This window comes from Lichenostomus cassidix, unplaced genomic scaffold, assembly GCF_008360975.1.
Source record: "Lichenostomus cassidix isolate B80296 unplaced genomic scaffold, HeHo_3.0 HiC_scaffold_40, whole genome shotgun sequence".
Lineage (NCBI taxonomy): Eukaryota > Metazoa > Chordata > Aves > Passeriformes > Meliphagidae > Lichenostomus > Lichenostomus cassidix.
In genome coordinates, this window is record NW_028147459.1 from 1136767 (window position 1) to 1155708 (window position 18942).

At 59.0% G+C, this 18942-nt stretch overlaps 2 protein-coding genes across 3 annotated transcripts in view; both read left to right on the plus strand.

Moving 5' to 3' along the window:
* The window catches only part of MTA2 (metastasis associated 1 family member 2), a 28095-nt gene extending 23030 nt beyond the window's left edge, over positions 1-5065 (plus strand). For both annotated transcript variants that reach the window (XM_085046387.1, XM_085046388.1), the window contains exons 17-18: positions 1493-1641; positions 4657-5065. In XM_085046387.1, the coding sequence (XP_084902513.1) occupies positions 1493-1641; positions 4657-4816 (309 nt within the window). In that variant the 3' untranslated portion in view covers positions 4817-5065. The remainder of the gene's footprint in view (positions 1-1492; positions 1642-4656) is intronic.
* A 136-nt stretch (positions 5066-5201) lies between these two features.
* TUT1 (terminal uridylyl transferase 1, U6 snRNA-specific) lies at positions 5202-18810 on the plus strand. The gene is made up of 7 exons (XM_085046194.1): positions 5202-5511; positions 6636-6826; positions 7587-7784; positions 9704-9818; positions 11872-13531; positions 14907-15016; positions 18656-18810. Exons 1-7 carry the CDS (start codon positions 5361-5363, stop codon positions 18808-18810), a joined length of 2580 nt encoding a protein of 859 aa, XP_084902320.1. The 5' UTR covers positions 5202-5360.
* Positions 18811-18942: the final 132 nt, after the last annotated feature.

Genomic DNA, 18942 nt, shown 5'->3' on the forward strand with positions numbered 1-18942 from the left:
GGATGATTGACAGGGGGCTAGAGGTGATTGATGGGGTGATTGACAGGAGTGATTGACAGGTCTGGGGTGATTGACAGGGGGCTGTGGGAGGGGAAAAGGGCAACTTGGGGATGATTGACAGGGGCTGTGGATGATTGACAGGCGATGGGGTGATTGACAGGGGATGTGGGAGGGAAAAATGGCAATTTTGGGATGATTGACAGGGGGTGGGGGTGATTGACAGGGGGCTAGAGGTGATTGACAGGTCTGGAGTGATTGACAGGTATGGAGTGATTGACAGGTCTGGAGTGATTGACAGGTGGGGTGTGGGAAGGAAAAAGGGCAATTTTGGGATGATTGAGAGGGGCTGTGGTGATTGACAGGAGTGATTGACAGGAGCTAGGGGTGATTGACAGGGGGCTGTGGGAGGGGAAAAAAGGCAATTTGGGGATGATTGACAGGGGTTAGGGGTGATTGACAGGGGATGGGGTGATTGACAGGGGTGATTGGCAGGGGATGTGGGAGGGAAAAATGGCAATTTTGGGATGATTGACAGGGTGGGGGTGATTGACAGGGGGTGGGGGTGATTGATGGGCTAGAGGTGATTGACGGGGTGATTGACAGGTCTGGAGTGATTGACAGGTCTGGAGTGATTGACAGGTGGCGTGAGGGAAGGAAAAAGGGCAATTTTGGGATGATTGAGAGGGGCTGGGGTGATTGACAGGGGTGATTGACAGGAGCTAGGGGTGATTGACAGGGGGCTGTGGGAGGGGAAAAGGGCAATTTTGGGATGATTGACAGGGGCTGGGGTGATTGACAGGGGTTAGGGGTGATTGACAGGGGTGATTGACAGGAGCTAGGGGTGATTGACAGGGGTTAGGGGTGATTGATGGGGCTGTGGGAGGGGAAAAGGGCAATTTTGGGATGATTGACAGGGGGCTGGAGGTGATTGATGGGGTGATTGACAGGGGCTGTGGGTGATTGACAGGAGTGATTGACAGGTCTGGGGTGATTGACAGGGGCTGTGGGAGGGGAAAAATGGCAATTTGGGGGTGATTGACAGGGGGTGTGGCCGTTGGGAAGTGGGGTGGGTGGGGCTTGTGGGTGATTGACAGGTGGACCACATGGGGGTGGAGCTTCGGGTGATTGACAGGGAGCAGGACTTGGGGGTGGAGCTTGAGATGATTGACAGGGAGCAGGACTTGGGGGTGGAGCTTAGTGTGATTGACAGGGAGCAGGACTTGGGGGTGGAGCTTGAGATGATTGACAGGGAGCAGGACTTGGGGGCGGAGCTTGGGATGACTGACAGGGAGCATGACCGGGGGGGTGGAGCTAGTGTGATTGACAGGGGGCGTGGCCTTTGCTAGTATAACCTGATTGGTGCACCGATGGCTTGTGGGCGGGGCCTCGCTTGATTGACATATCCCTGCGGGGCGGGGGCGGGGTCAGCAATGACTGACAGCTCCCCGCGCGCTCTGATTGGCCGGGGGGCGTGGCTAACGTTCCCGCGCAGGTCGCGTCGGCGGCGCTGCCGTTCTCGGCCAACGGGCGCCCTCTGGCGGCCGCGCTGCGCCCTGCGCCTCCGCCCGGCAGCAAGCGGCAGAAACTCAACCCCGCGGACGCGCCCAACCCCGTGGTGTTCGTGGCCACCAAGGACACCCGGTATGGGGGGGTTTAGGGGTCCCGAGGGGGTCTGGGGGGGTCCCGAGGGGGCTTGGGGGGGTCCTGAACCCCGTGGTGTTCGTGGCCACCAAGGACACCCGGTACGGCCGGTTTGGGGGTCCCGCGGGGGTCTGGGGGGGTTCCGAACCCCGTGGTGTTCGTGGCCACCAAGGACACCCGGTACGGCCAGATTTGGGGGTCCCGAGGGGGTCTGGGGGGGTCCTGAACCGTGTGGTGTTCGTGGCCACCAAGGACACCCGGTACGGGGGGGTTTGGGGGGTCCTGGGGGTTCTGAGGGGGTCCTGAACCCCGTGGTGTTCGTGGCCACCAAGGACACCCGGTATGGGGGGGTTTGGGGGTCCCAGGGGGTGGTTTGGGGGTCCCAAACCCCGTGGTGGTCGTGGCCACCAAGGACACCCGGTACGGGAAGATTTGGGGGTCCCGAGGGGGTGCTTTGGGGGTCCTGAACCCCGTGGTGTTCGTGGCCACCAAGGACACCCGGTACGGCCGGTTTGGGGGTCCCGAGGGGGTCTGGGGGGGTTCCGAACCCCGTGGTGTTCGTGGCCACCAAGGACACCCGGTACGGCCAGATTTGGGGGTCCCGAGGGGGTCTGGGGGGGTCCTGAACCCCATGGCATTCGTGGCCACCGAGAATACCCAATACAGGGAGATTTGGGGGTCCCAGGGGGTGATTTGGGGGGTCCCGAGGGGGTCTGGGGGGTCCTGAACCCAATGGTGTTCGTGGCCACCAAGGACACCTGGTACAGGGAGATTTGGGGTGATTTGGGGGGTCCCGAGGGGGTCTGGGGGGGTCCTGAGGAGTCCTGAACCCTGTGATATTCATGGTCACCAAGAACACCCCATAGGGGCAGATTTGGGGGTCCCAGGGGATGATTTGGGGGTCCTGGGGGTGGTTTGGGGGTCCCAGGGTGTGTCTGGGGGCAATTTGGGATGTCACCTTCATGGCCACCAAACCCACCCAGCACAGCAGATTTGGGGGTCCCCAGGGGGTCTGGGGGGGTCCCAAACCCGGTCGAGTTTTCACCCACCAAGACCACCCAGTACAGGAAGATTTGGGGGTCCCAGGGGGTGGTTTGGGGGTCCCAGGGGGTGATTTGGGGGTCCCAGGGGATGATTTGGGGGTCCCAGGGGGTGTCTGGGGGTCCCAGGGGGTGGTTTGGGGGTCCCAGGGGGTGGTTTGGGGACAATTTGGGATGTCACCTTCATGGCCACCAAACCCACCCAGCACAGCAGATCCAGGGTGGGTCACCCTCAGATTTTGGGGGTCCCCGTGGGAGGGGGGGTGTCTCCCCCATTTTTTGGCTCTTTGGGGTCCACAGGGTGGGTTTTTGGGGGTCCACGAGGTGACTTTTTGGGGTCCACAGGGTGACTTTTTGGGGTCCACAGGGTGGGCTTTTGGGGGTCCACAGGGTGGCTTTTTGGGGGTCCACAGGGTATCTCTTTGGGGGTCCACAGGGTGGCTTTTTGGGCTCCACAGGGTGACTTTTTAGGGTCCACGAGGTGACTTTTGGGGTCCACAGGGTGACTCTTTGGGGGTTCACAGGGTGACTTTTTGGGGTCCACAGGGTGCCTTTTTGGGGTCCACAGGGTGGTTTTTTGGGATCCACAGGGTGGCTTTTTGGGGTCCACAGGGTGGCTTTTTGGGGGTCCACGAGGTGACTTTTTGGGGTCCACAGGATGCCTTTTTGGGGGTTCACAGGGTGACTTTTTGGGGATCCACAGGGTGACTTTTTGGGGTCCACGAGGTGACTTTTGGGGGTCCACAGGGTGACTTTTTGGGGTCCACAGGGTGGCTTTTTGGGGGTCCAGGAGGTGACTTTTTGGGGTCCACAGGGTGGCTCTTTTGGGGTCCACAGGGTGACTTTTTGGGGTCCACAGGGTGACTTTTTGGGGGTCCACGAGGTGACTTTTTGGGGGTCCACAGGGTGGGTTTTTGGGGTCCACAGGGTGGCTCTTTGGTGGTCCACGAGGTGAATTTTTGGGGGTCCACGAGGTGACTTTTTGGGGTCCACAGGGCGACTTTTTGGGGTCCACAGGGTGCCTTTTTGGGGTCCACAGGGTGGGTTTTTGGGGATCCACAGGGTGACTTTTTGGGGTCCACAGGATGACTTTTTGGGGTCCACAGGGTGCCTTTTTGGGGGTCCACAGGGTGGGTTTTTGGGGGTCCGTGAGGTCACTTTTTGGGGTCCACAGGGTGCCTTTTTGGGGATCCTCAGGGTGACTTTTTGGGGGTTCCCGAGGTGACTTTTTGGGGTCCACAGGGTATTTCTTTGGGGCTTCACAGGGTGACTTTTTAGGGTCCACAGGGTGACTTTTTGGGGGTCCACAGGGTGACTTTTTGGGGGTCCGTGAGGTCACTTTTTGGGCTCCACGAGGTGCCTTTTGGGGGGCCATGAGGTGACTTTTTGGGGATTCACAGGGTGCCTTTTTGGGGGTCCACGAGGTGCCTTTTTGGGGTCCACAGGGTGACTTTTGGGGGTCCACAGGATGCCTTTTTGGGGGTCCGTGAGGTCACTTTTTGGGGGTCCACAGGATGCCTTTTTGGGGGTCCGTGAGGTCACTTTTTGGGGGTCCACAGGATGCCTTTTTGGGGGTCCGTGAGGTCACTTTTTGGGGGTCCACGAGGTGCCTTTTTGGGGTCCACATGGTGGCTTTTTTGGAGTCCACAGGGTGGCTTTTTGGGGGTTCACAGGGTGGCTTTTTGGGGGTCCACAGGCAGGCTTTTTGGGGGTCCATGAGGTGCCTTTTTGGGGTCCACAGGGTGGTTTTTGGGGCTCCACGAGGTCACTTTTTGGGGGTCCACGAGGTGCCTTTTTGGGGTCCACAGGGTGCCTTTTTGGGCTCCACGAGGTGACTTTTTGGGGGTCCGTGAGGTCACTTTTTGGGCTCCACGAGGTGACTTTTGGGGATTCACAGGGTGACTTTTTGGGGCTCCACGAGGTGCCTTTTTTGGGGTCCCACGCTGTAACTCCCCCTCTCTCCCCTCCTCCCCAGGGCTCTCCGGAAAGCTCTGACCCACCTGGAGCTCCGCCGGGCCGCCCGCCGCCCCAACCTGCCCCTGAAGGTGAAACCCCTCCGCCCGGGGGGGTCCCTGCCGCCCCCCGCCGCCCCCCACCCCGCCAGCACCTCCGAGCCCATCGTCCTCGAGGACTGAATCCCACCCACCTCCCCTTTTGTATTTTTTTTATTCCCATAGAAAAAACTCGCTCTGGGGGGGGGGAGGTTTGGGGGGAGAGGGTCTCCGGTGCCCCTCCCCCCCCCTCCCCGCTGTCCCCTCCCCTCCCCCCCTCCCCAAATTCCCCCCCAAAAATCCCCTTTTGTACGTGCAGCGACGCCCCCGGTTTTGTATCTCGGGCTGTCCCGGTTCTGTAGCGACAGGAAAATAAAACGCGATGAGTTTTTTTCTTCAGCGCGACCCGCAGACCGGCGGTGGGACCGGGAAGGGGGGGTGGGAACCCGGGATTACCGGGGGGCACCGGGCGGAACGGTTGTGTCGGGGTGTGTTTCCCGGGGGGGAGGGTGAGGGGTGAGCGCGCGTGGGGGAGCGGGAGGGAACGGACCGCTTCCGGCGGAAGTGGCGGAGGGGCGGGCGCGGGAACCGGCTGCCCTCACGGCACCGGGAGCGGCCCGGCCTTGATTTGGGCCTTGATTTGGGCCTTGATTTGGGCCTTGACCCCGGCCTTGACCCCGTTACCGGCATGGAGCCGAGCCCCGAGCCGGTAACGGACCCGGTAAAGGGCTCGGGCTCGGTAACGGAGCCGGTAACGGACCCGGCAAGCGACCCCGACGTGGAGCCGCTGCACCGGGGCGGATTCCGCTGCCGCCTGTGCCAGATCACCGCGGCCAACCGTGAGTGAGGGGCTGGGGGGCTCCGGGAGCTCCTTTACCGGGACCGGGGGGTGTGAACTCTCCGTTAACGGAACCGGGGGCATTCCGGGGATCACCGGGAGCCTAATTACCGGGCCCAGAGGAGCTCCGTTACCCAATTACCGGGTCTGGGGGTTCCGTTACCCCAGTCACCGATCCCGGGGCTCTCCCGTTACCCCAATTACCGGGTCCGGGGGATCTCCGGGACCCGAATTACCGGCCCAATGAGGCTCCGGGACCCCATTTACCGGGACTTGGGAGTTCCGTGTCCCGTTACCGATCCCGGGGCTCTCCCGTTACCCCAATCACCGATCCCGTGGGTCTCCCGTTATCCCGATTACCGATCCCGGGGCTCTCCGTTATCCCGTTACCGATCCCGGGGCTGTCCTGATATCCCAATCACCGACCCCGGGGGTCTCTCGGTGTCCCGTTACCGGTCCCGTCCCCTCTCCCGTGTCCCCGGTGTCCCCAGTCACCGATTCCGTGTCCCGTTACCGATTCCGTGTCCCGTTACCGAACTCGGGGCTCTCTCAGTGTCCCCAATTACCGATCCCAATCACCGATCCCGTTACCGATCCCGTCCCCTCTCCCGTGTCCCCGGTGTCCCGTTACCGATCCCGTTACCGATCCCGTGTCTCCCGTTATCCCCATTACCAATCCCGTGTCCCTCGATGTCCCCAATCACCGATCCGGTCCCCTCTCCTGTGTCCCCGGTGTCCCCAATCCCCTCTCCCGTGTCCCCCGGTTGTCCCGTTGCCGATCCCGGGGTTCTCCTGTTATCCCAATTACCGATCCCGGGGGTCTCTCGGTGTCCCGTCACCAATCCCGTCCTCTCTCCCGTTATCCCCGGTGTCCCCAATCACCGATCCCGGGTCACTCCCGGTGTCCCGTTACCGATCCCGTCTCCTCTCCCGTTATCCCCGGTGTCCCCAATCCCCTCTCCCGTTATCCCCGGTGTCCCCAATCCCCTCTCCCGTTATCCCCGGTGTCCCCAATCCCCTCTCCCGTTATCCCCGGTGTCCCCAATCCCCTCTCGGTGTCCCCCGGTGTCCCCAATCCCCTCTCGGTGTCCCCCGGTGTCCCCAATCCCCTCTCGGTGTCGCCAGTGCCCAGCCTGCGGTCTCACCTGGCCGGTAAGCGGCACCGGCGGCTGCGGTGTCTCCGGGCGGAGCGGCGCGCTCAGGAGCAGCGCAGCCTCTTCGTCAGCGGCTTCCCCCGCGGCACCGAGCCCGCCCAGCTGCGGCAGCACTTCCGCGCCTTCGGCCATGTCGCGACAGTCGTGATGGACAAGGAGAAGGTGGGGGAGGGGACACCGGGGGGAGGGGACACCGGGGGGAGGGGACAACGGGATTTCGGGATGGAGAGGGGACACGGGGAGGGAGCTCGGGAGCTCTCCGGCCCTTTGGGAATGTCGCGATAGTCGCGATAGTCAAGGAGAAAATGGTGGGAGGGACCGGGGGGAGGGGACACCGGGGGAAGGGGACACCGGGGGGAGGGGACACCGGGGGGAGGGGACGCCGGGATTTCGGGACGGAGAGGGGACACGGGGAGGGAGCTCGGGAGCTCTCCGGCCCTGTGGGAATGTCGCGATAGTCGCGATAGTCAAGGAGGAACTGGGAAGTGTCCCGAGGGTCCTGCGGGGATCTGGTTGCCCTGAAGGCAATCTGGTCGCCCTGCGGGTCCCCTCAGCCCTCCCGCCGCCCCTCCCCCTGTGCTTTGAGTATCGCGACTATCGCGATAGGAGGAAGTGGGAGGGTCCTGCGGGGGTTGCCTGGGGGATATCCGGTTGCCCTGGGAGGCAATCCGGTCGCCCTGCGGGTCCCTTCAGCCCTCCCCCTGAGCGTGGGGATATCCCGACTATCGCGATAGGAGGAGGTTGGAGGGGGAGGGTCCTGCGGGGATTGCCCTGGAGAGAATCTGGTTGCCCTGGCGGGGATCTGGTTGCCCCGGTGAGGGAATCCGGTCGCCCTGCGGGTCCCCTCAGCCCTCCCACCGCCCCTCCCCCTGAGTGCTGGGCTATCCCGACTATCGCGATAGTCCCGCGATAATCCCCGCAGGGCGCGTTCGCCATCGTGGAGCTGCAGGACGCCGCTGGCCGGCAGCGCGCTCTGGCCGAGCCGCGGCACTGCCTGGCCGGCCGGCGGCTCAAGGTCCGGCCGAGAGAGCACCGACCCTTCCCCCCGCCCCGGCCGGGACCCCCCGGCAGCCCCCCGACCCCCCCCGGGCTGCTGCGGGCGCTGGGCGAGGCCAGCGATGTGAGTGGGGGGCTCGGGGAGGGGGTTTGGGGGGTGCTGAGGGTCTTCTCGGGGATTTGGGGGGAATGTGGGGGGAATTTGGGGGGTCCCAAGGTTTCCAAGGGAATTTGGGGGTCCCAAGGCTTTCCCAAGGAATTTGGGGAGGGTTGGGAGGGTCCCAAAGCTCTCCCAGGCTGGAGGAATTCCCAGTTTGCCCAGTTCCCCCAGTAAGCCTCTCCTGTGGGGTTGGGATGGTTCCCAGTAACTCCCCCGCAGGTGGATTCCCAGCTGGCACTGCTGGTGTGGGATGGTTCCCAGTGCTCCCAGTATTCCCAGTTTGCCCAGTAACTCTCTCACAGGTGGATTCCCATCTGGTACTGCTGGTGTGGGGTTCGGAGGGATTCCCAGTGCTCCCAGTATTCCCAGTTTGCCCAGTAACTCCCCCGCAGGTGGATTCCCAGCTGGCGCTGCTGGTGTGGGATGGTTCCCAGTGCTCCCAGTATTCCCAGTATTCCCAGTATTCCCAGTATTCCCAGTATTCCCAGTATTCCCAGTAAGGCTGTCCCTCGGCAGGTGGATTCCCAGCTGGCGCTGCTGGTGTGGGATGGTTCCCAGTGCTCCCAGTATTCCCAGTTTGCCCAGTAACTCTCCCGCAGGTGGATTCCCAGCTGGCACTGCAGGGTTGGGATGGTTCCCAGTGCTCCCAGTATTCCCAGTTTGCCCAGTAACTCTCCCACAGGTGGATTCCCAGCTGGCACTGCTGGTGTAGGGGTGGGATGGTTCCCAGTGCTCCCAGTTTGCCCAGTAACTCCCCCGCAGGTGGATTCCCAGCTGGCGCTGCTGGTGTGGGATGGTTCCCAGTATTCCCAGTGCTCCCAGTATTCCCAGTTTGCCCAGTAACTCTCTCACAGGTGGATTCCCAGCTGGCACTGCTGGTGTAGGGTTGGGATGGTTCCCAGTATTCCCAGTAACTCTCTCACAGGTGGATTCCCAGCTGGCACTGCAGGGTTGGGATGGTTCCCAGTGCTCCCAGTATTCCCAGTTTGCCCAGTAACTCCCCCACAGGTGGATTCCCAGCTGGCACTGCTGGTGTGGGATGGTTCCCAGTGCTCCCAGTGCTCCCAGTATTCCCAGTATTCCCAGTAACTCCCCCGCAGGTGGATTCCCAGCTGGCACTGCTGGTGTGGGATGGTTCCCAGTGTTCCCAGTGCTCCCAGTATTCCCAGTTTGCCCAGTAACTCTCCCGCAGGTGGATTCCCAGCTGGCACTGCTGGTGTGGGATGGTTCCCAGTATTCCCAGTGCTCCCAGTTTGCCCAGTAACTCTCCCACAGGTGGATTCCCAGCTGGCGCTGCTGGTGTGGGATGGTTCCCAGTATTCCCAGTGCTCCCAGTATTCCCAGTAAGGCTGTCCCTCGGCAGGTGGATTCCCAGCTGGCACTGCTGGTGTGGGGTTCAGAGGGATTCCCAGTGCTCCCAGTATTCCCAGTTTGCCCAGTAACTCTCTCACAGGTGGATTCCCAGCTGGCACTGCTGGTGTGGGGTTCAGAGGGATTCCCAGTGCTCCCAGTATTCCCAGTTTGCCCAGTAACTCTCTCACAGGTGGATTCCCAGCTGGCACTGCTGGTGTGGGGTTCAGAGGGATTCCCAGTGCTCCCAGTATTCCCAGTATTCCCAGTAACTCCCCCGCAGGTGGATTCCCAGCTGGCGCTGCTGGTGTGGGGTTCAGAGGGATTCCCAGTATTCCCAGTATTCCCAGTAACTCTCTCACAGGTGGATTCCCAGCTGGCACTGCTGGTGTGAGGTTCGGAGGGATTCCCAGTGCTCCCAGTATTCCCAGTTTGCCCAGTAACTCTCTCACAGGTGGATTCCCAGCTGGCACTGCAGGGTTGGGATGGTTCCCAGTATTCCCAGTATTCCCAGTAAGGCTGTCCCTCGGCAGGTGGATTCCCAGCTGGCACTGCTGGTTCACACCCTGGAGCTGAGCGCGGCTGAGCGACACCTGCGGGAGCTGCTGGTGACTCTGTGCCAGGAGGTGTTCCAGGAGTTCTTCCCAGGTGGGGACAGCGGGGACACCTGGGGACACCTGGGGGTGACAGGGGTGACACCTGTGAGAGTGACAGAGGTGACACCTGTGAGAGTAACAGGGGTGACACCTGGGCTGGGGACAGGAATGTCACACCTGTGAGAGTGACAGGGGGGTGACACCTGGGATGATGTTCAGGGGGGTGACAGGAGTGTCACACCTGTGAGAGTGACAGAGGTGACACCTGTGAGAGTGACAGGGGTGACACCTGGGCTGGGGACAAGGGGGATGACAGGGATGTCACAGGTGTGAGAAAGGAGCATGACACAGGTGTGACACAGGTGTGGCAGGAGAGTGACACCTGTGAGAGTGACAGTGGTGACACCTGTGAGAGGGACACGGGTGACACCTTGAGGTGACACCTGGGACGATGTTCAGGGTGTGACAGGGGGTGGCACCTGTGAGAGTGGCAGGGGTGACACCTGGGCTGGGGACAGGAATGTCACACCTGTGAGAGTGACAGCGGTGACATCTGTGAGAGTGATGGGGGTGACGGGGGGTGACACCTGGGACGATGTTCAGGGGGTGACAGCAGTGTCACACCTGTGAGAGTGATGGGGTGACACCTGGGATGGTGACAGGAGGGTGACACCTGTGAGAGTGACAGGGATGACACCTTGAGGTGACACCTGGGACGATGTTCAGGGGGGTGACAGAGGGGTGACCCCTGTGAGAGTGACAAAGGTGACACCTGGGGTGGTGTTCAGGGGGGTGACAGGAGTGTGACACCTGTGAGAGTGGCAGAGGTGACACCTGGGGTGGTGACAGGAGGGTGACACCTATGAGAGTGACAGGGGGGTGACACCTGGGAGGATGTTCAGGGGGGTGACAGGAGTGTGACACTTGTGAGAGTGACAGGGGTGACACCTGGCGTGGTGACAGGAGGGTGACACCTGTGAGAGTGACAGGGGTGACACCTGGGCTGGGGGACAGGAATGTCACACCTGTGAGAGTGACAGGGGTGACACCTTGAGGTGACACCTGGGACGATGTTCAGGGTGGTGACAGAGGGGTGACACCTGTGAGAGTGACAAAGGTGACACCTGGGGTGGTGTTCAGGGGGGTGACAGGAGTGTCACACCTATGAGAGTGACAAAGGTGACACCTGGGCTGGGGACAAGGGGGATGACAAGGATGTCACAAGTGTAAGAAAGGAGCCTGACACAGGTGTGGCAGGAGGGTGACACCTGTGAGAGGGACACGGGTGACACCTTGATGTGACACCTGGGACGATGTTCAGGGGGGTGACAGCAGTGTGACACCTGTGAGAGTGACAGGGGTGACACCTGGGGTGGTGACAGGAGGGTGACACCTGTGAGAGTGACAGGGGGGTGACACCTGGGCTGGGGACAGGAGTGTCACACCTGTGAGAGTGACATGGGTGACACCTTGATGTGACACCTGGGACGATGTTCAGGGGGTTGACAGCAGTGTGACACCTGTGAGAGTGGCAGAGGTGACACCTGGGGTGGTGACAGGAGGGTGACACCTATGAGAGTGACAGGGGGGTGACACCTGGGATGATGTTCAGGGGGGTGACAGCAGTGTCACACCTGTGAGAGTGGCAGGGGTGACACCTGGGGTGGTGACAGGAGGGTGACACCTGTGAGAGTGACAGGGGTGACACCTGGGCTGGGGACAGGAATGTCACACCTGTGAGAGTGGCAGAGGTGACACCTGGGGTGGTGACAGGAGGGTGACACCTATGAGAGTGACAGGGGTGACAGGGGGGTGACACCTGGGATGATGTTCAGGGGGGTGACAGGAGTGTCACACCTGTGAGAGTGACAGAGGTGACACCTGGGGGGTGACAGGGATGACACCTTGAGGTGACACCTGGGACGATGTTCAGGGGGGTGACAGCAGTGTCACACCTGTGAGAGTGACAGGAGTGTGACGAGTGTGCCAGAGATGTCCTAGCTGTGTGACACATCCCAGCTGTGTGACAGGTGTGTGACAGGCGTGTCCCAGGTGTGTGACATGTCCCCAACCTGTCCCCAACCTGTCCCCACATGTCCCCCCAGGCTGCTCCGTTGTCCCCTACGGCTCCTCCGTCAATGGCTTCGATGTCCACGGCTGTGACCTCGACCTGCACCTGGACCTGGGGGGACACGAGACCCCCCTGGAGGGGACACTGCCTGGGGACAGCGACCCCCAGAGCCAGGGGACAGTGACCAGCGACCCCCAGAGCCAGGGGACAGTGACCAGAGACCCCCAGAGCCAGGGGACACTGATTGGTGACCCCCAGAGCCAGGGGACAGTGACCAGAGACCCCCAGAGCCAGGGGACAGTGACCAGAGACCCCCAGAGCCAGGGGACACTGATTGGTGACCCCCAGAGCCAGGGGACAGTGACCAGAGACCCCCAGAGCCAGGGGACACTGCTGGGGGATGGTGACACCTCTTCCAAAGGGTCCTTTTTGGGGTCAGAAGGGTCACTTTTGGGGTCTGAAAAGTCCTTTTTAGGGGACAGAAACCTCCCTGCCAGGGGGTCCCTTGTGGGGTCCCATTTGGGGTTAGAAGGGCCACTTTTGGGGTCCCTTTTGGGGTCAGAAGGGTCACTTTTGGGGTCCCTTTTGGGGTCTGAGGGGTGCATTTTTGGGGACAAATGCTCCCTATTAGGGTCTGAAGGATCCATTTTTGGGGACAAATCCTCCCTTTTAAGGTGTAAAGGTTCCACTTTTGGGGACAAATCCTCCCTTTTAAGGTCTGAAGGATCCATTTTTGGGGACAAATCCTCCCTTTTAAGGTCCAAAGGTTCCACTTTTGGGGACAAATCCTCCCTTTTAAGGTCTGAAGGATCCATTTTTGGGGACAAATCCTCCCTTTTAAGGTGTAAAGGTTCCACTTTTGGGGACAAATCCTCCTTTTTAGGCTTCGAGGGATCCAAATCCTCCCTTTTAGGGTCTGAGGAATCAATTCTTAAGGACGAATTGTTCCTTTTAGGCTACGGGAGATCAATTTTTGGGGACAAATCCTCCCTTTTAGGGTCCGAGGATTTAATTGCTGGGGGCAAATCCTCCCTTTTAGGCTCCAAGAGATCAATTTTTGGGGACAAATCCTCCCTTTTAGGCTTCGAGAGATCCAAATCCTCCCTTCTCGGGTCTGAGGGTTCCATTTTTGGGGACAAATCCTCCCTTTTAGGCTCCAAAGGTTCCACTTTTAGGGACAAATCCTCCCTTTTAGGCTCCAAAGGTTCCACTTCTGGGGACAAATCCTCCCTTTTAGGGTCCGAGGAATCAATTTTTGGGGACAAATCCTCCCTTTTAGGGTCTGAGGAGTCAATTTTTGGGGACAAATCCTCCCTTTTCGGCTCTGAGGAATCAATTTCTGGGCACAAATCCTCCGTTTTCGGCTCCGAGGAATCCATTTTTGGGGACAAATCCTCCCTTTTCGGCTCCGAGGATTCCATTTTTGGGGACAAATCCTCCCTTTTGGGCTCCGAGGGCTCTCTCTCGGGGGGCTCCGAGGGCTCTCTGTCGGGGGATGAGGACCCCCAGCCCGAGGGTCCCCTTTTGGGGCGGGGGGCTCCCCCCGGGCAGGTGCTGGCGCTGGTGGGGGCAGTGCTGCGGCGCTGTGTCCCGGGGGTCCGGGGGGTCCGGGCAGTGCCCGGCGCTCGGCGACCTGTGGTCAAGTTCAGCCACAAGCAGTCCGGACTGGCCGGGGATGTGTGCCTGGACAACCGGTGAGGGACTGGGAGGGACTGGGAACACTGGGAGGGGGACTGGGAGGGACTGGGTGGGACTGGGAGGGACTGGGTGGGACTGGGAGGGGCTGGGAGGGACTGGGAGGACTGGGGACACTGGGAGGGACTGGAGAAGGACTAGGGGGCAATGAGTGGGACCTGGAGGCTGGGGGAACTGGGTAGGAACTGGGACTGGGAGGGAACTGGGGGACTGGGGGACTGGGAGGAACTGGGGGGGACTGGGGGGGACTGGGAGGAACTGGGGGGACTGGGAGGGAACTGGGGGGGACTGGGAGGGCGTTGGGGACACTGGGAAGGAGACTGGGGACACTGGGAAGGAGACGGGGGACACTGGGAGGGGACTGGAGAAGGACTAGTGGGCAATGAGTGGGACCTGGAGGGGACTGGGAGAGACTGGGAGGGAACTGGGGGGACTGGGAGGGACTGGGGGCACTGGGGAAACTGGGAAGGGGACTGGGGAAACTGGGATGGGGACTGGGAGGGACTGGGAGGAGACTGGGGCAAACTGGGAGGGACGGGGAGGAGACTGGGAGGGGGACTGGGGACACTGGGAGGGGACTGGAGAAGGACTGGGGGGCAGTGAGTGGGACCTGGGGGGAACTGGGAGGCACTGGGAAGGGACTGGGAGAGACTGGGCGGGACTGGGGACACTGGGAGGGGACTGGAGAAGGACTAGGGAGCAGCGAGTGGCACTTGGGGGGACTGGGGAGGGACTGGGGACACTGGGGGCGTTACTGGGAGGGACTGGGAAGGACTGGGAGGGAACTGGGGGGGACTGGGAGGTTTTTGGGAGGACACTGGGAGCACTGGAAGGGACTGAGAGGCACTGGGGAGCCTTTTCTCCCTTCTTCCTCTTTCTCCTCTTCCCCTTTCCCTTTTTCCTTCTCTTTTTTCTCCCCTTTTCCCCTCCTTTTTTCATCCTTCTTTCCCCTCTTTTTCCCTCTTTTTCTCCCTTTTCCCCCATTTTTTCCCCTTTTCCCATCTTTTTTTCCCCTCTTTTTTTCATCCTTTTTTCCCCCTTTTTTTCCCCCTTTTTCCCTTTTTTTCCCTTTTTTCATCCTTTTTTCGTTCCTTTTTTCCCCTCTTTTTCCCCCCTTTCCTTCCCCTTTTCCCCTTTTTCCCCATTTCCTTTCCCCTTTTTCCCCCTTTTCCTCCCCTTTTTCCCCTTTTCCCCTCTTTTCCCTCTTTTCCCCTTTTCCCCTTTCCCCCTTCCTCCTTTCCCCCCTTTTTCCCCTTTTTCCCCTTTTTCCCCCTTTTCCTCCCCTTTTTCCCTCTTCCCCCTTTTCCCCCATTTTTCACCCCATTCCAACTTCCCCATTTTCCCCGTTTTTCCCCCCAAACCCTCTCTCCCCAGCCTGGCTCTGTTCAACACTCGCTTCCTGCGGCTCTGTGCCGATGCCGACCCTCGGGTGAGACCCCTGGGCTACGCCGTGCGCCTCTGGGCCAGGGGGCAGCGCCTGGCCGGTGAGACCCCTCCCCAAAATGGGCTGGGGACCCCCGAAAAGGGGCTGGGACCTCCCAAAAATGGGCTGGGATCGCTTAAAAAGGGGGTGGGACCACCTAAAAAGGGGCTGGGATCACCCAAAATGGGGCGGGGATCGCTTAAAAAGGGGCTTGGACCTCTTAAAAAGGGGCTGGGACCTCCCAAAAATGGGCTGGGACCCCCGAAAAGGGGCTGGGGACCCCCAAAAAGGGGCTGGGACCACCTAAAAATGGGCTGGGATCGCTTAAAAAGGGGGTGGGACCACCTAAAAAGGGGCTGGGATCGCCCAAAATGGGCTGGGATCGCTTAAAAAGGGGCTGGGACCTCCCAAAAATGGGCTGGGACCACCGGAAAGGGGCTGGGACCTCCCAAAAATGGGCTGGGATCGCTTAAAAAGGGGCTGGGACCTCCCAAAAATGGGCTGGGACCACCTAAAAAGGGGCTGGGACCTCCCAAAAATGGGCTGGGATCGCTTAAAAAGGGGGTGGGACCACCTAAAAAGGGGCTGGGATCACCTAAAAAGGGGTTTGGACCCCCAAAAATGGGCTGGGACCACCCAAAATGGGCTGGGATCGCTTAAAAAGGGGCTTGGACCTCTTAAAAAGGGGCTGGGACCTCCCAAAAATGGGCTGGGACCCCCGAAAAGGGGCTGGGACCTCCCAAAAATGGGCTGGGACCCCCGAAAAGGGGCTGGGGACCCCCAAAAATGGGCTGGGACCACCGAAAAGGGGCTGGGATGACCCTAAAATGGGCTGGGACCACCTAAAAAGGGGCTGGGATCACCTAAAAAGGGGCTGGGGACCCCCAAAAATGGGCTGGGACCACCTAAAAGGGGCTGGGGACCCCCAAAAATGGGCTGGGACCACTTAAAAAGGGGCTGGGATCTCCCAAAAATGGGCTGGGACCCCCGAAAAGGGGCTGGGACCTCCCAAAAATGGGCTGGGACCCCCGAAAATGGGCTGGGACCACCTAAAAAGGGGCTGGGATCGCCCCAAAATGGGCTGGGATCACCCCAAAAAGGGGCTTGGACCTCTTAAAAAGGGGCTGGGACCTCCCAAAAATGGGCTGGGACCCCCGAAAAGGGGCTGGGATCAGCCCAAAATGGGCTGGGGACCCCAAAAATGGGCTGGGATCACCCAAAAAAGGGCTGGGATCTTTCAGAAGGGGCTGGGACCACCCGAAATGGGGCTGGGACCCCCCAAAACAGGCCAGGACCACCCCAGGAGGGGCTGAAGACCCCCAAAAAGTCCCCAGGACCCCCCCCGAGTGGCTCAGCGCAGCCCCCAGCCCACCGGGAGCTCCCTCCAGGCAGAGCTCGGGGACAATTTTGGGGGTTTGGGGACACTTTTGGGGTGTCAGGGACACTTGTGGGGAGTTGGGGACACTTTGGGGGTGTCAGTGACACTTTTTGGGGGTCTCAGCCCCCTCAAGACCCCTCCTCACAGGGAACAGGGCGGGGGGCAGCCCCCTCCTCACCAGCTACCCTCCTCTTTTTGGAGGTTTTTAGGGATTTTTTAGGGGTGTTTTTAGGGGTGTCTGTGTGTTTTTAGGGCTGTTTTTAGGGGTTTTTTTGGGGTTTTTTTAGGGGTGTTTTTGGGGTCTCTTTAGAGGTTTTCGGGGATGTTTTTAGGGGTGTTTTTGGAGGTGTCTGTGTGTTTTTAGGGCTGTTTTTAGGGGTTTTTTTGGGGTTTTTTAGGGATGTTTCCGGGGATCTCTTTAGAGGTTTTTGGAGATGTTTTTAGGGATGTTTTTAGGGGTGTCTGTGTATTTTTAGGGTAGTTTTTGGGTTTTTAGTGGTGTTTCTGGGGGTCTCTTTGGAGGTTTTGGGGATGTTTTTAGGGATGGGTTTTGGGATATTTTTCGAGGCATCTGTGTGTTTTTAGGGCTGGTTTTGGGGTTTTTTAGGGGTGTTTCTGGGGGTCTTTTCAGAGCTTTTTAGGGCTGTTTTTAGGGCTGGTTTTGGGCTCTCTGGGGCTGTTTTTAGGGCTGTTTTTAAGGGTATTTTTGGGCTCTCTGGGGCTGTTTTTAGGGCTGTTTTTAGGGTCGTTTTTAAGGATGTTTTTAGGGTTGTTTTGGGGTTTTTTCCGGGGTGTTTCCGGGGGGTCTCTTTAGAGGTTTTCGGGGATGTTTTTAGAGGCATCTGTGTGTTTCTAGGGTTGTTTTTGGGGTCTCTTTAGAGGTTTTCGGGGATGTTTTTAGGGCTGTTTTTAGGGGTGTCTGTGTGTTTTTAGGGCTGTTTTTAGGGTTTTTTTGGGGGTTTTTAGGGGTGTTTCCGGGGGTCTCTTTAGAGGTTTTTGGAGATGTTTTTAGGGATGTTTTTAGGGGTGTCTGTGTATTTTTAGGGTAGTTTTTTGGGTTTTTAGTGGTGTTTCTGGGGGTCTCTTTGGAGGTTTTTGGGGATGTTTTTAGGGCTGTTTTTGGGGGTGTCTGTGTGTTTATAGGTTTGCTTTTGGGGTTTTTTAGGGGTGTTTCCGGGGGTCTTTTCAGAGCTTTTTAGGGCTGGTTTTGGGCTCTCTGGGGCTGTTTTTAGGGTCGTTTTTGGGCTCTCTGGGGCTGTTTTTAGGGTCGTTTTTGGGCTCTCTGGGGCTGTTTTTAGGGCCGTTTTTAGGGATGTTTTTAGGGTTGTTTTGGGGTTTTTTCCGGGGTGTTTCCGGGGGTCTCTTTAGAGCTTTTTGGGGATGTTTTTAGAGGCATCTGTGTGTTTTTAGGGTTGTTTCTGGGGTTGTTTTTGGGGTTTCTTTAGAGGTTTTCGGTGATGTTTTTAGGGCTGTTTTTAGGGGTTTTTTGGGGGTTTTTTAGGGGTGTTTCTGGGGGTCTTTTTAGAGGTTTTTGGAGATGTTTTTAGGGATGTTTTTAGGGGTGTCTGTGTATTTTTAGGGTAGTTTTTGGGGTTTTTAGTGGTGTTTCTGGGGGTCTCTTTGGAGGTTTTTGGGGATGTTTTTAGGGATGGGTTTTGGGATATTTTTCGAGGCATCTGTGTGTTTGTAGGGCTGGTTTTGGGGTTTTTTAGGGGTGTTTCTGGGGGTCTTTTCAGAGCTTTTTAGGGCTGGTTTTGGGCTCTCTGGGGCTGTTTTTAGGGCTGTTTTTAGGGTCGTTTTTAAGGATGTTTTTAGGGTTGTTTTAGGGTTTTTTCCGGGGTGTTTCCGGGGGTCTCTTTAGAGCTTTTTGGGGATGTTTTTAGAGGCATCTGTGTGTTTTTAGGGTTGTTTCTGGGGTTGTTTTTGGGGTCTCTTTAGAGGTTTTGCGGGGATGTTTTTAGGGTTGTTTTTGGGAGTGTCTGTGTGTTTTTAGGGCTGTTTTTAGGGGTTTTTTTGGGGTTTTTTAGGGGTGTTTCTGGGGGTCTTTTTTAGATGTTTTTGGAGGTGTTTTTAGGGTTGTTTTTACGGATGTTTTGGGCTCTCTGGGGCTGTTTTTAGGGTCGTTTTTGGGCTCTCTGGGGGTGTTTTTAGGGTCGTTTTCAGGGTTGTTTTTGGGCTTTCTGGGGCTGTTTTTAGGGCCGTTTTAGGGCCGTTTTTAGGGCCGTTTTCACGGTCGCTCCCAGACACACTCGTGGCTATTCGGGGACACTTTGGGGGGTCTCAAGACCCCTCAAGACCCCTCCTCACGCCCCCTCCCCACAGGGAACAGGGCGGGGGGCGGCCCCCTCCTCACCAACTACGCGCTGACGCTGCTGCTGGTGCTGTTCCTGCAGAGCCGGCAGCCGCCCGTGCTGCCCTCGGTGCGGAGCCTGCAACGGCTGGCCCGTGAGAGACCCTCCCCAAAATACCCTCCCTGAAATCCCCCTCCCCAAAATCCCCCTCCTCAAAATACCCCGAAATCCCCTCCCCGAAATCCCCTCCCCAAAACATCCTCCCCGAAATCCCCTCCCCAAAATCCCCTCCCCGAAATCCCCTCCCCAAAATACCCC